Source organism: Notothenia rossii (assembly GCF_949606895.1).
Source record: "Notothenia rossii genome assembly, chromosome: 2".
Lineage (NCBI taxonomy): Eukaryota > Metazoa > Chordata > Actinopteri > Perciformes > Nototheniidae > Notothenia > Notothenia rossii.
This window is the reverse complement of record NC_136904.1, coordinates 17,427,893-17,442,183: the sequence shown is the minus strand read 5'-3', so window position 1 is coordinate 17,442,183 and position 14,291 is coordinate 17,427,893. Positions and strand designations below refer to the sequence as shown.

Here is a 14,291-nt window from a genome sequence, read left to right as displayed (position 1 = left end):
ACATTAACATTAAAGTTTTCAGCCACTGTAATGTAGACAACCCTCCATCTAAACCCACACTACAGCAAATGTAAAATACTTAATCTTCTTTTCTTCCTGGTCTTCAGGTACGCCATCCTGACCAAAGAGTCCTGGCCGACGTGGCAAGGAGACGAGAAACAAGGCGTCCTTCACGTCCTACGGTCTGTCAACATGGACCAGGATCAGTTCCAGCTTGGTCGCACCAAGGTCTTCATTAAGGCCCCCGAGTCGGTACGTTTTGCCTCCACTTCGGCTTCACATCCTGTTCTGTTGCTTAGTCTCTGCCCTTTTTAACACCACATCTTAGAACAAATATACAGGGAAATACACCACCCAGCAAATTACACCATCAGAATGTCTGCTGTCATGCAAAAAGGCCTTTTTGTTAGCAGGGAAAAAACAAAACAACCATTTTAAACGAAACACCATAAAAGGGCACTCTTGTCCCAAATCATGCTCGAATCCCTGATGCAGGGGAGGAGATTGAACCCGACCCTTGTACCACGTCAGCACTGAGTCAACACCGCGCTGCAACCACAGCCTGTACTTGTGTTTTAGTTTCAGAGTTTGGGGGGGATATCGTAAAGGCTTGTCTTTTTCCACCATAACTACTTTTTTCATGATTCCTATGAAAGCAGCACTTGTGCAAAGCCTGTGCTCTCACTTTGGTACACAGTGTGCACGAAGGAGCATGCACTTGCACACACACACATGTATATTGAGGAGCTAATACACAGACATCTCAGTTTTAATTCAGGCCTTACAGCTGATTCCTCAATGCCTTTACTTATTCATTGCAGCGGGGCATGCCAAAAGTTCCCCATCCCCCACGCTGCTAGACTGAGAGTCCGAGTCATTGAGGTGTGCATGTGAAACGCAAATATCACACAGGGCGGACCGCTGAAAAGAGCTGCCAGGCTTCTCAAAACAAGCCTCTCTGTCTGATAAGACACTGACACCAGCTAATTAGTTGAATGACTGAAGCGTTTTTTCTCTCTAATGGATGTAATAAGTAAAGTTTGTTTGACGCCACGCCAGATGTTGGAGAAGAGCCCCCCCCGCCGCCTCAAAGTGGTGATGGATGAGGGGGGGTGAATTAATTTAGTGAATGATTATAATGTATTTTGCCATTTACAACTCTGAGGTACCTTATTTGACATTTTACGCGTTTGTCAATTAGTGGATCATAAATTCTGGTATTTTGTTAAACATTTGATCTCCTGCTTCCCAAAATGTGTAGCAGCTTTTTCCAGTTTTGTCTCGTTAAGCATTCATACTTTTAGACAAAATAAATAATTTAAAGATTTTATTGATTGAATGGTCACATTTTATGTGCCCCTAATTAACCAGTATCAGCAGCATACAAACATTTATTATTGCCTCATAACACATTATAATTTAGTTTTAAGAACATTTATTTTCAAACCCTTTTTACATTTCCAGTATTTTTTTACATTTATGTCTTCTTTCATCATTAATCCTAATCTAGTTAAACTGCAGAATTTACCTAAGGGTGCCAATAGTAGGAGTTAGAAATATTGAACATTTACAAATAAACACATTAAAGAACACTGTATTTGCTCTCAACTACATTAGCATATAGCTTTCAATAAATGACGGTATTGTGATTATAAATGAATGGCTCAAAAATAAAACTGTTGTAAATAACCGTAATTAATTTATAATAAAAACAATCACGCAGTTGACATTTTTGATAATAATCACCTTGCGATAAACTCATCACCTAGAAACATCAACAAAATCCCTATCAGCTGTTTGATTTAGGATTTGTCACCTGGACAGCTAAATCTATTCTCAGGTGTAAATCGTTGAAGCCTCAGTAATACCTCAGTGTCATTGTCTCAGTCAAAGAGTACAACATTTAGTTTGTGGTTTGTTCCTGTCTCGCCACACTGCGCCCCGCGGCCTCGATGCCAGCCTGTTGCAGCAGTGGGCAGTATGTTAGGATGTTTAGTCTGCAGGGAGCGGGCAGAGAGAGATTGCGTGTCTAAAAGCCCGTCAGGAAATGACATAAAGTGGTGAGACGGTGGTCTGTTGGCACAGCGTCAGCTCCTGCGCGGGAAGTGGTGAAATTACTTAAGAGCCCCAAAATCAAATAATATACTTGTAGGTTACTGGTAAGAGTTTTTCAGTCAGTTTTAAAATATTTCTATAATTCCTTCTGGCCTGTAAAATAAATCCCTTCCTAATTCAAAATAAGGTCGGAAACACACATTGGATTGTACTTTGTTGTCTTCAGTTTAAAAGAGGTCTTCTGACAATGAAGAGCCATTAAAAGCTAAACGTTATCAGTGACAGCAGAGGTTTGTGTTTGTGCAGCTCTACAGAGGCAGGTATGTTCAGTATGTGCGTGCCATCATTCCTTTTATTCAGTGTGTTTGGGTTTGCCGTCATAAGTATTCTTTACCTGAGGAACTAAAAACTAAAGTCCTCTCTCTCAAGACTCACCTTAACCGTTTGCCTTCATTATTTTATCCATTACTCTTTTTTTTGTTCATTAGTGTACACAATTTTACTTTAATTTTGCTGTTTTGTGTGTCTTTTTTATTTGTTGATGTTTTTTTTGTGTGTGATTGCTCGCTTTCTTTCTTTTATTCGTTTGTGAAGCACTTTGTATAAGAGGTATTACAGAGTATAAATGATGTTTCTATTATGAATTATAATGTTGGCAGGTAATCATGTCTCTAATGTAATGTTTCCTTCTCTCTGTTTGATATACAGCTCTTTCTGCTGGAGGAGACAAGGGAGCGCAAGTTTGACGGCTACGCCAGGACCATCCAGAAAGCCTGGAGGAAGTACATGGCCCGCAAGAAGTACGTCCAGATGAGGGAAGAAGGTAAGTGGAGAAACATCTCACAGTTTTATCAGTGTCTCCAAGATCCTCTGTGTCCAAATCTCACTGTCTTTCTCTGGGTTTATCTAGCTTCTGACCTGCTGCTGAACCGGAAGGAGAGGCGGCGACACAGCCTCAACAGAAACTTTGTAGGCGACTACATCGGTATGGACGACAGGCCCGAACTCCGACAGTTCCTCGGCAAGAGAGAAAAGATCGACTTTGCAGACAAAGTCACAAAATATGACCGCCGCTTCAAGGTAGGTCCCCTTCAGTCTGCTGCTTGTTCCTGTTTATAAAACTGACCAAACATTTGTTGAGATTCTCTGTTTCTGCTTTTTTTAGGGCATTAAGAGGGACTTGATCCTGACGCCAAAGTCTGTGTACCTGATTGGAAGAGAAAAAGTGAAACAGGGTCCAGAGAAAGGACAGGTGAAGGAGGTGATGAAGAGGAGGATTGATGTGGAGAAGATCCTGGCAGTGTCTCTCAGGTACATTCCCCTGAAAACTGGGTCAAACTGGGTTGTGATATGTTAAGAATTTTTTCTCCAGTGTTAGATATCATCTCCCTGGCTACAGTTGGAAAACAGGTTCTTCAAGCTTTTCACTTTCAGAAGTATTTATGCCTTGAAGTCGTTTTAATGAATGGCTCAAGCAGGCACTAAAGAAATGTTTACTCACAAGTTCCCAATACCAAACACAATCTGTAGACATAAACAGATTTGTTGCTCATTTTAGCTACGAAAGTCAACTTTAAGCACTACATCCTCACCAATTGGGATTTATGTGTAAATATCCATCCATTCATCCACCAATTTTCCACCGCTTATCCGGAGTGGGGTCGTGGTGGAGGCAGTTCCAGCAGAGGGCCCCAAACTTCCCTTTCCCTGACTGAGACTAATATTAAATCACCTTATTGTCATACACTTTCTTGTAACTGAGCCATTTGTAATTGGATTTCTTTGAATATCTCTCCAACAGGGTTTAGATAAAAGTGAACTACATTCTCAAACTCAATCCTACTCTTACTCTGCTGTACAGTGAAACTTGCCTATGCTTTTATTGTATACCTGCTGTCTTAATGCAAACAGTCCATGTGCATTATGGGTACTGATTATCAAACCAAAACATGCTACCATTCATTTTTAAACCACTTGAGTGTTGTAACTTCATACACAGGGCACAGCATTAATACAAAAAGTTCTGAGAGCATGTTGAGAAAATGTTACAGTACAGTACATGATACCAGTAGCTCATTAGTTGTTTCCAAAACAATGGCTTCCCATCATGCAGCAGGAGGGATGCAGGGCCCCGCCATGTAATCTGTACACATTGCGCTGCAGAAAGTCATGAATCTACTTCAAAGCCACAGTCTGGATTTCCAATCACACAAGTTCCCATGTTCCTGTAAATGTCACACATGGGACATTGAAAACATGTGGGGTCTATAAACCTGCCTCTTGTGTATACGTCTGTCTGTGTGTCCCTTTGTGTGCTGACTGATCAACCACATCTCAGAGATGTTACTGCAATGCATTCACAAACATGCTCATGAAGAATGTTGACTAGTGACTACAAGGAAAAGTAACAATAAGGAATGGAGAGACCTGTGGGACCTTGTTGATGGGAACGCTGTATGACTAGTTTTAGAGGTATTTTAGAAATTGCAGAGATGTTGGTGCGAGCATGTGGCTTTTGAGTCAGTGGGGTAATGTGGACCAGGTGCTGAAATGAGCGAAAGCAGGAGCAGTAAAAAGGTCATCAGAGAAAAGCTCCTCCTCGCTGAGGGTAACAAAGTGTCCTTGTGTGGGTTACGGGCACAAGCTGTCTTCCCTCTTCAGATGTGAGACGCTTTGTGAGCTCCCTTTTGTTTCCATGCAAATGTGAAATATGAGTCTGACCCTCCATCTTAACCTCCATCAAAGCAGAACGGTTTAGGTGCTGAGTGTCTTTAAAATACTCAATCGAGGGAAGATCTCCCCCAGGTGTGTCTCCCTCTCCACTCCCAGACAAAGAAGAAAGTCAATTGTCCCTTCCTGCTCCAATGCAGTAAAGATAACAAAACAGGGATTTGTTTAACTCGTAGGGTGTATAATTGTAGTGGATGAAAACATATCGAGTATGGCTAATTAGCAGATGCTCTTTTTCAAGATGTGACGAATATTTATGTCTATGGAGGTCAGTTTTTGAGTCAAGAGCCAACATCAGCCTTCAAAAGAGGCTTGTTTTTAGCCGAGCAGGCAGATTGACAGATGTACACACAGTCACAACCGTAAACATGATCTTGTAAAATCACGAGTGATATGATCTTTTTATGTCACAGCTGATACTATGATTTTAAGTTTTGTATTTAAATAACTGTGTTCATGTTTTTCAGCAATATGCAGGATGATTTCATTGTCCTGCACGAGCAGGAGTACGACAGCCTGCTGGACTGTGTCTTCAAAACCGAGTTCATCAGCTTACTGTCGCGCAGGTTTGAGGAGAAAACCCAGAGGAAGCTACCACTCAAGTTTAATAACACGTAAGTAAATACAAGCATAGATAAAATAAATGTCAACTAAAGAGGGATTCTACAGTAGGAACTGAATGGGACACATCTTCTTTGTGTTTGTTTATTCACACCTCTTGAGTCTGAGTTTAACTTAATTATTTAGACTTTAAATCAGACTAGTGCTGAATCTTACTTGTGAATAAGTCAGTGTTTCACTTAAATCTTGAACCAGGGTTAGACTCAAAACTCAGAAAATAAACTCTGACATTCAACACCCTTTCTGGGAGGTAAAAGTATTTTTGTACAAATCTGTGGTGTGTCATCATCAATCAGTGATCCACTAGTAGTCTTTCTTTTATATATTGTATCCTGATGTGCCTCAATGTTCAGAACAAGCCTGCATCAGAAAAGAATAATCACACAAACATTTTTAAGAATTTAAATAATGTAGTCACTGAAAATTGAAGGGAGGGCAATTGTAGCTTAAACTTTTCACAACTGTATTGTTTGACCCTCAGACTGGAGATGAAGTTGAAGAAGGAGAACTGGGGCTTCCTGAGCGGGGGCGGCTCCCGGCAGGTCTTGTTTGTCGGGGGTCAAGGAGACATGCCTGTCCTGAATCCTTCCAGCAAATCTCTGCAGGTCAGCGTCGGCCCGGGACTTCCAAAGAACACACGTAAGTATTAACAGACATGAATTACCTGATCTCACTATGAGCTGTAATATCCTTTACCTGAAGTGTGGACTAAGGTCACTCAATGAACTGGAGTCACGAACCTAACATGGTCAGAAACACTAACCAAGATCTCTAACTCCAATGACTCATCCTTGGATATAAGCCCTAAAACCTCATACACTTGTGAGCAGTTGGTCTCGGCAAAGTGTTTGAGACATCCTAGTGTTTAGAATAAAAACCTAAAGAAGTATTCAACCTATATATTCAACCTTATTTTGATTAATGATTCTCATTACTCTTGGTACTATAAATCTGTAAATGTTCACATGGAAAAAGCATAACTTTACCTTTGAATTTTAAAACCATTTCAACACAGCCTTTTTTTATCTCTCGTTCTTCATTTCTTTTGTCCTCAGGCCCCACCAGGAAGACCTTCTCTCAGGTCCGCTCCAGAGCTCACCAGCACACCCCCTCGAGGGCCGCACCGGGGCCTCCAGGTACACGTTCACAATAAACAGGTCACAGGGTTTGAACATTTTCCTCTTACACCCATGTGATCTCTAAAACAATCTCTTTTTTTGTAGTTGCTCAACAGAATGGTGGCCATAAAAACAGTAACCATGCAGCCAATCAGAGGAACTCGCAGCACCACGGCCAGCGGCATCCTGCGCCCGACAACCCAACACGGCCCTTCCTGCCTAGCAACGGCAGCCAGCTGAAGGAGAGAGGAGGCAGCCAGCAGCCGCCCAACCTCGACTGTCTGAAAGTCCCCGATCAAGGAGCTGCAGGGTGAGGAATTCGCACCAACACAGTCAATTAAAACACATACAAGTACATACAGGAGTAGACGATATAAAAATCATAAAGGCAGATCACATGTCACGAACAAAGACTTGCCGGAGGAGTTATTAATTAATAATAATAATAGCTTGGATTTATATGGCGCCTTTCATGAGGCCCAAGGTCGCTTCAATTGATATCAGTCAACACTTCATACTGAATAGGTTCATCGTTATCCATTTTAGTTTTATCCTGGTAAATCGTTATTGTCTGTTTGGTGCACAGATTGTCCTCATTTCTCACTTTGCCATATTCAATAAAAGTTCACAGTTTTGTAAGGATCTGTCTGCAGGTAAATGGTTTCTTTGGAGCTGTTTTTTTAAATTATTTTAAGAAAGATTCTTCCTATTTAACAGAATCACATGTTAGTGTCTTTGTTCACATCTTACTGCCTAGAAATAGAATATCTCAGTCACCATAAAAAAATAAATAAAAGGGTGTAATTGAGGTAATAAAATCCAGTTTTTCTGCACAATAACTGAGTTGCTTAGCTCTTAGGTGTTGCAGTTTAAACGTTGGCCTGAAAAGTGTTAATGAGTCTTTTCTATTTCCATTACCATGAATTTGACAAGTATGACTCACACATTTAAGTACTGAGACCCCTTTAACAGCTGACATATGCTACTAATTATTATTATTCAACTTCATTGGACTTATGGCATTTAGTTCACACTTAAAGGCCTCTCCCATTATGTACCTACATTCCTGTTTCTGCTCTGTATAAATACATGTCTTCACACATTTAGGCAGTGTGATGCAATGTCACATGCACACACACTTTTTATATGCCAAAGGTATCTTGGATACACACTCGTACCCCTTGTTCTTATTGAAAATTGCCATAATTTGGATGATTTATTCTTTTTTAGCAATGGAGACAGACGACCAACTTCCAATGGAGGAATGTGAGTTTAAGAGTTTGCAGTGTTTGGGTGGTGGTTTAGGACGAGAGAAGCTCAGCAGCAGGACATGTTGATACTTCTCCTCTTGTACGTTTTGTCTTGTAACCGTGAAAAAGGAAAAGTTCAAACTCACTAAAGGAGCTGTAGTTTGCAACTAATATTTTTGTTTCTCTGCTGCTTCTGAATTTCATTGATGACAAATGGGTATTCTTAGCAAGTCATGTTAATATGATAGATCTTTCATTGTGCAATGAAAGATAATTCTTTTAATGAAGGAATCCCTGCTGTGCACCACTTATGATGCCCAATTTTAAATCAACGATCTCTTTTTGTTAAAGAGATGAACAACACTTTTTGATGTACTGTTCCTTAAAGGGAAGCTTAAATATTTTACTCAGTAAATGCATATATTGCATTTGTATAAACTACCTTGCCACTTCATCTATTCTGAATGGTTTGATCCAGAGTTGGTTGTACAGTTGAGTTAATTTGGCATTGAGTTGAAAACTAATTTGAAAACAGAATATACAACCATGAATTAATAAAGCCAATAAACAGAAAACACCAATTTAAACAACTCCTGACTTTGGATCAACTCTCTCTGCTCTTAAATGCTTCCTGAAACGTTTTTGTTTTGTTTTTCTTGGTTCATTGTAAAACCTAAAGTGTGTCCTCAATCACCATCTTGTGGCTGATTTGTGAACAGCAACAGCTTGTTATATTAAAGCAGGAAGTATTATCCACACTAACATATACAGTACTTGTCCAGAGAACATACAGCTAATGTCTCGTGACAATTAAATAACACCTTTGTTTTTAAGCTTGAACGCAATGTGGTTCTGACAGCCGTGCAAAAATCTAATTCGTATCTAAATGTTATACGTAACAAGATGGTGATTATGCAAACGTAGTATTTTTGAGAAGTCCTATAAGAGTGATATCTCATAAAACCAACTCACCTACAAACAGCTGCTTCTGACTGAGCTTCACAGCCTACAGCAGCACAGTCCTCTGAACGCACTGTATCTCCCTCCTGCTGATGTTGACAGTCGTGTGGTTTCCCTCTTTTCTTTCTCATGATGTCTCAGGGCCCACAGACCCTCAGCCAGCAGGCCTGCTCCAGGGGGGGGGCGACCCAAACCTGCCCCCAAACCCAAACCGCAGGTGCCCCAGTGCAAAGCTCTGTACGCCTACGACGCTCAGGACACAGACGAGCTCAGCTTCAACGCTGACGACCTCATCGACATCATCAAAGAGGGTAAGATGGCTTAAACGTTTTGTGGAGATCTCAGTCAAATGTTTAAGATTCAAGTTGTATTGTCATATGCACAAAGCTACAGTGTAGAAATGGCAATGAAATTCTTCTGAACTGAGCTCCTCCAACAATGCAACATATATAATAAAATGCAAAAAATAAAAAGTAGTGCAAAACGTCTATATACAATAGAATATGGGATGTGCACAAGAACAGAATATTAAATAAAATAATGTAAATGAAGACAAAATTAAATATGGTTGATTGCAGTGATAATTGTTAGCCATATGGAAAACTAATGTATTCATCTTTGTTGTTTAGATGCTTCCGGGTGGTGGATAGGACGACTTCGTGGAAAGCAAGGTCTTTTCCCCAACAACTACGTCACAAAGGTCTAAGAGCTGCAGGTTTACAGCTCGAGGAGGAGAGTTTGTTCCCCGCTGACCCTCTCAGAGGACGGGACGGAGCTCACGGCCAGAGAGAGAAGCACTGCGAGACTCACTGAGGAGAAAAACGTCTTCCTCTGCTGCCTTCTCAGAAATGAATGTAACTCCCGGTTACACCACCAGACCAAAAGACCCGCTTGAAATGAGGCTCTGCTTTTAAAGACAAGAAGACTGTGTGGGGTCTGTTTTCCTCCACAGTCCCTCTGAGTACTGATCAAAACTATTTATTGTATTTATAGCTTTCTGTGTTCTCCTTACTGTCATTTATATCTTGCTGAGGATTTGAGCTCCAACTATTTTTGAAGCGTTGGATTGAAGTATGCTTAATCTGTGGGACCAGGCTGTAATTTTTACTCTCAGATGAAGGTTTGATTGCAGAGAGGTGATCGTCTCGGTGGCAAAACGGAAGCTACTGCTGCTTTACTAGGAATATTTATTTTGGTGCAAAACTGTAACTACTTACAGGGAACGGCTTTTCAGAAAATCATCACACTGTGTTTTTAATGATTTTTAATTCCAAAGCAATAACACTTTTTATGTTTTTCGTTCCGTAAATTCATTTAGAAGGCCATACCCCGGGAGAACCAGCTACATCTTACATTTTTAGTTGTTTTTTCTATTACACCAGTATATTTTAGACACAGTAGACCCCTGAGCATGCGGTCTGTGGTGTATTAGCACTTTATTGGTACAGGTACTACCTTGGACACAGACATCTTCACTTGTTTCTGCCACAGCTGCAAAGTCTATGAAGGACGGGTTGCAAAGCGAGCAATAAGCAAGAATCATTTGTTTACATGAAATGATAAAAACAGGCATTTTGGATCTGATTCTGTATATGTGTTCATATTTTAGAAGTACGCCTGTTGTTGGTTAGATTTTAAATTAATTGTTTTGTATTTTCTCTGAAGGATCTTAGTATTCTGAATTTCCTCTGCTTTTGATACTCACAGGGCTGCTTTATTTACAGTTCAGCTTCACATAATGGTTATCACAAATAGGGTGAATGGATTTTTGTTTGTGCAAAAGGTTTTTTTAGGTGAAAGGAATGTGTTGACATTTTTCCGTGGCACTACAAAGAGTTCATTTTTGCTCTGCTTTACTGTTTCTGCACATCTTTGCACTGCTGTTGCATTACTTAAACATTCCTATGTATTTTTTTAATCAAATAACCACATTATGCTCTCGTCAGTAAAAAAAAACAAAAAAACAGCTGGGACTTCTGTTATAGATTTTATGCATCATGAAATATAGTTTGATCTGGGATGGTTGAAAACATCCTTGTGCAATACAAAACAGTGGATGCATCTTTTAATAAAGCATGTAATGTTGTATATTTAACTGCTTTGTTTTGTTTTATTATCAGAAATAAACATTGATCAACTGGATGTTTATGCTTATTATCATATTCTATACTCACCTGCCATCAGGACTGCAGGCCGAGGCTTTAAAATACTGAAATCTGTTGTTAAGGGTACTCACAGACCAGATCCCTCAAAACATCAGTTGTTTCGTGCCAAGCTTTTGCTAGTCTGGTTTTATTTCCACATGTATTAGATTAATTTCATTGTTAAAATAATATATATATATAATATATAATTTTGGTAAATGTCATTGTTAACGAGAAACAGTGCCAGAGTTTTCTTACATGATTGGTCAGAAAACTTTTTCAACCTTTTCAGGAATAAAGTTCTGGTGTGAAAAAAAAATCACTAAAAGTACTGAATTGTGTTTTATTTATGATTAATTTCTAATTAATTTCCTTTTTTATATTAAATGTAAAAACGACAATATCATAGACGTCACTAAACCCCCAATGAAAAATATGGCATCTTATTGACATTAAACACTTCTTAATGGAAGGCATTTTGATATTCCCAAGTGGTAAAAACAGGTAAACAGTAATCAACTGATTTGAAGGACACTGGCCTTTCATTGCTATCATTAAAATAATTTAACACCTGTGATATTTCTGATGAGAGAAGTCTGTCTGATGTTTGCACCTGTCTGCAGATCCATCTAAAGCAGTGGTTCCCAACCTGGGGGGCGCGCCCCCCTTGGGGAGGCACCAAAGATCGCAGGGGGGGCGCCAGGCCTCAGATGATTTGAGGCCAAATATCATATTTCGACTTTTTTTTAACATATAATTGTAACGCAATACATGATTGTCACTAAAAGCCTTTTCTGTACATTACAATGAAATATAAAAAATAATTGATTAATTAGTTTTAATACAAATGTGTTAAAGTTAGTAGCTATTAAAGGCATAAAAACACAGAAATGTATAATTCTTTCTTTAATAGAAATGTTTCTTCTGCCCGTAAAGTGTCCAAACCAGGCTTTTCTGGATAAGCGCACTTTTAAAACATAGTCATTGTCCATGCCGGTTTCAGTTGGATTATTTGTCACAGTTTCTCTGATCAGATCGGTCTCCTCCATTTTGTAGATTATTTACGACTTTTGAATCCACATAAACACATCGGCAAACTCCAGCTTACTTTGAGCATGTGTTTTAAACAGTTTAATCCCTTTGTGAATTGTTTCCACTTGCGCCGTCCTTTCATTTCTTCATACAGCGGGAATCCAAATGAATTAATCCTGAGTCCAATAACCATCAAAGTCACTCCAATAGTGCTCGTTAATTACGCTTTCATCGTCCTTTAACAAAATACATCACATTCATCCAGTTTGTGACAGTAGTTGTAGCATTTTTTAGGCTTTTAAACTTGAATTACTGCTGTTGCGCCTTGTGTGTGTGTGTGTGGGGGGGGGGCGCAACTTCCAACAGGAGTCATTTGGGGGGGCTCTTGGGAAAAAAGTTTGGGAACCCCTAATCTAAAGGACCAGATCATTGGATTTTAATCTGGCAAGTACAGGTAGAGAGACCTTAAAGGTCACCTATTATGCAAAATCCACTTTTTCATGTATTTTCTACATCAACATGTGTCCCCTCTGTGTAAAGAGATTCTGAAAGATTCAGGAAAAAAGATTCGCTCACTTTTTGTCCTGATCCATTTATATAAAAACCTGTCTGAAAACGAGCTGATCAGATTATGGCCACTTTATGATGTCATAACGATTTGTTGGCTTGTGTAACCATTAGCCAATCACCAACCAGGGTCCTTTATCCCTGACTTGAAGCAGAGTACTCAAAGGTTGCGTTCGGATAGTTTAAAAATCAGCTCCTAAATTCTAACCCTATCTCCTATTCCTTGACCTCTGAGTGAAACGTCACGGGGTTAAGAGATAGTGGATAGGAGAATTCAAAAGGATTTAGGAGAAGAGACTGCGGTGCTTTAGAGAATACCGACTGCACTTTCACTATCCGAAGTGTTTATGATGCGCCAGCGTACGTCATTTTGTGCGTCTGCTGCTGTGGGGAAACTATGGAAACTACAGTTTTCTATACGGCCGACTACAACATGGATGTTTAATAAGAACGAGGGACTACTGTAAACTCATCTAGAGACTCTGCACCGTGCTCTGATGCTGTTGTGTTATGCTTTATGAACGGGGACAACAGAGAAACATATTCTTCATGACCAACATTGGAATTGAAATAAAAAATGAAAGTGATACGTATGCTCGTCACCCTCTCCCTTCGGTCCACATTAATACAAATGATCCCAGTATGATTGTATGAACTATGAAAATATCTTAAAATCAATACAAATGTATTTATTATAAACGTTAGTCTTTAACACCTATCACTGTGTACATCACCATTCAAACATCTTTTAAAAGTTGAACAAACGCCAAACAGCTCAGTGAAATGTTGACTTTATTTGATAATTTCAGTAAAAAATAACGTTCATATTTCTCTTTTTGATTATAATACTGATGAACGTTCAAAACAAAGCACTTTGGCAATTTACAACATACGTTTTAAAATGCTTAATAAGCACCGTAACTTTCATGTTATAATTTCTCCGTCATAATCGTTTGTGTCCGTGAACGGCCGACTGTTGTATGACGTCAAATGCTGCGGCTGCAAGGCATTGTGGGGCAGCATTTTCTCCTCTCCTTTCGGTTAGTGAGGTCCAGTGGTTCCTAAAGGCCCAGATACACCGGCCCGAAATCGGCAGTAAATGGGAGTCGGGCCGAACATGAGCGTGGGCACGCCCTATTCGGATTGGTGTGCGCCGCACCGTCGGGTCTTTTCTGCCGACCTGACGACTTTTCTTGCCGATTCGTCGGGAACACCACCGGAAGTCGGACAAAGGGATAACACTGATTGGCTGTTCAGCTAGCGAATCAGTGCATGAGAAGCGTTAACGGAAGTGAGGGAGGTAAACAAATGATTTAAAATGGAAGATGGAACACACACGGACGGCTATTTCACCTCATCGGTTTATAGATCTCCTGTTCGTTCATGTTTTCAATGGACGAGAGTGAAAATGGAAAGAAAAACGCTATTTGTTGTTTGTTTATATCACGGAGTCTGTTCTTCTTCTCTGTCTTCCGGTTGTTCCGGTTGTTGCCTCTTTTGCGGTGTGTTCCAGTGCGCGAAGTCGGCAAATACGCAGGAGAGTCCGGCGACGCAACAGTCGGTGTCGGCGTCGGAGACTTCTCAGGTGACTGGCCGGTGTATCTGGGCCACCGCAAATCCGAGCCGAGCACGTGTGAACTGCTCATGCATGAGTGGCAATAACTCTCTTTACCAGCAGGCGGCGGTAGTGTGTATTCATCATTCAAAAGAGGCAACAACCGGAACAACCAGAAGACAGAGAAGAAGAACAGAATCCGTGATATAAACAAACAACAAATAGCGTTTTTCTTTCCATTTTCACTCTCGTCTATTGA

At 40.1% G+C, this 14,291-nt stretch overlaps 1 protein-coding gene across 2 annotated transcripts in view; it reads left to right on the top strand.

The window, feature by feature from the left end:
• Positions 1-10,876, top strand: part of myo1ea (myosin IEa) — a 46,996-nt gene extending 36,120 nt beyond the window's left edge. The window contains exons 19-29 of one of the 2 annotated variants that reach the window (XM_079667287.1): positions 108-252; positions 2,764-2,878; positions 2,966-3,135; positions 3,221-3,366; positions 5,253-5,399; positions 5,888-6,045; positions 6,462-6,542; positions 6,630-6,834; positions 7,755-7,790; positions 8,876-9,045; positions 9,364-10,876. In XM_079667287.1, coding sequence (XP_079523413.1) covers positions 108-252; positions 2,764-2,878; positions 2,966-3,135; positions 3,221-3,366; positions 5,253-5,399; positions 5,888-6,045; positions 6,462-6,542; positions 6,630-6,834; positions 7,755-7,790; positions 8,876-9,045; positions 9,364-9,440 — 1,450 coding nt within the window. In that variant the 3' untranslated portion in view covers positions 9,441-10,876. The remainder of the gene's footprint in view (positions 1-107; positions 253-2,763; positions 2,879-2,965; positions 3,136-3,220; positions 3,367-5,252; positions 5,400-5,887; positions 6,046-6,461; positions 6,543-6,629; positions 6,835-7,754; positions 7,791-8,875; positions 9,046-9,363) is intronic. The other variant, XM_079667288.1, reaches the window with a different exon arrangement.
• The last annotated feature ends 3,415 nt before the right edge of the window (positions 10,877-14,291 follow it).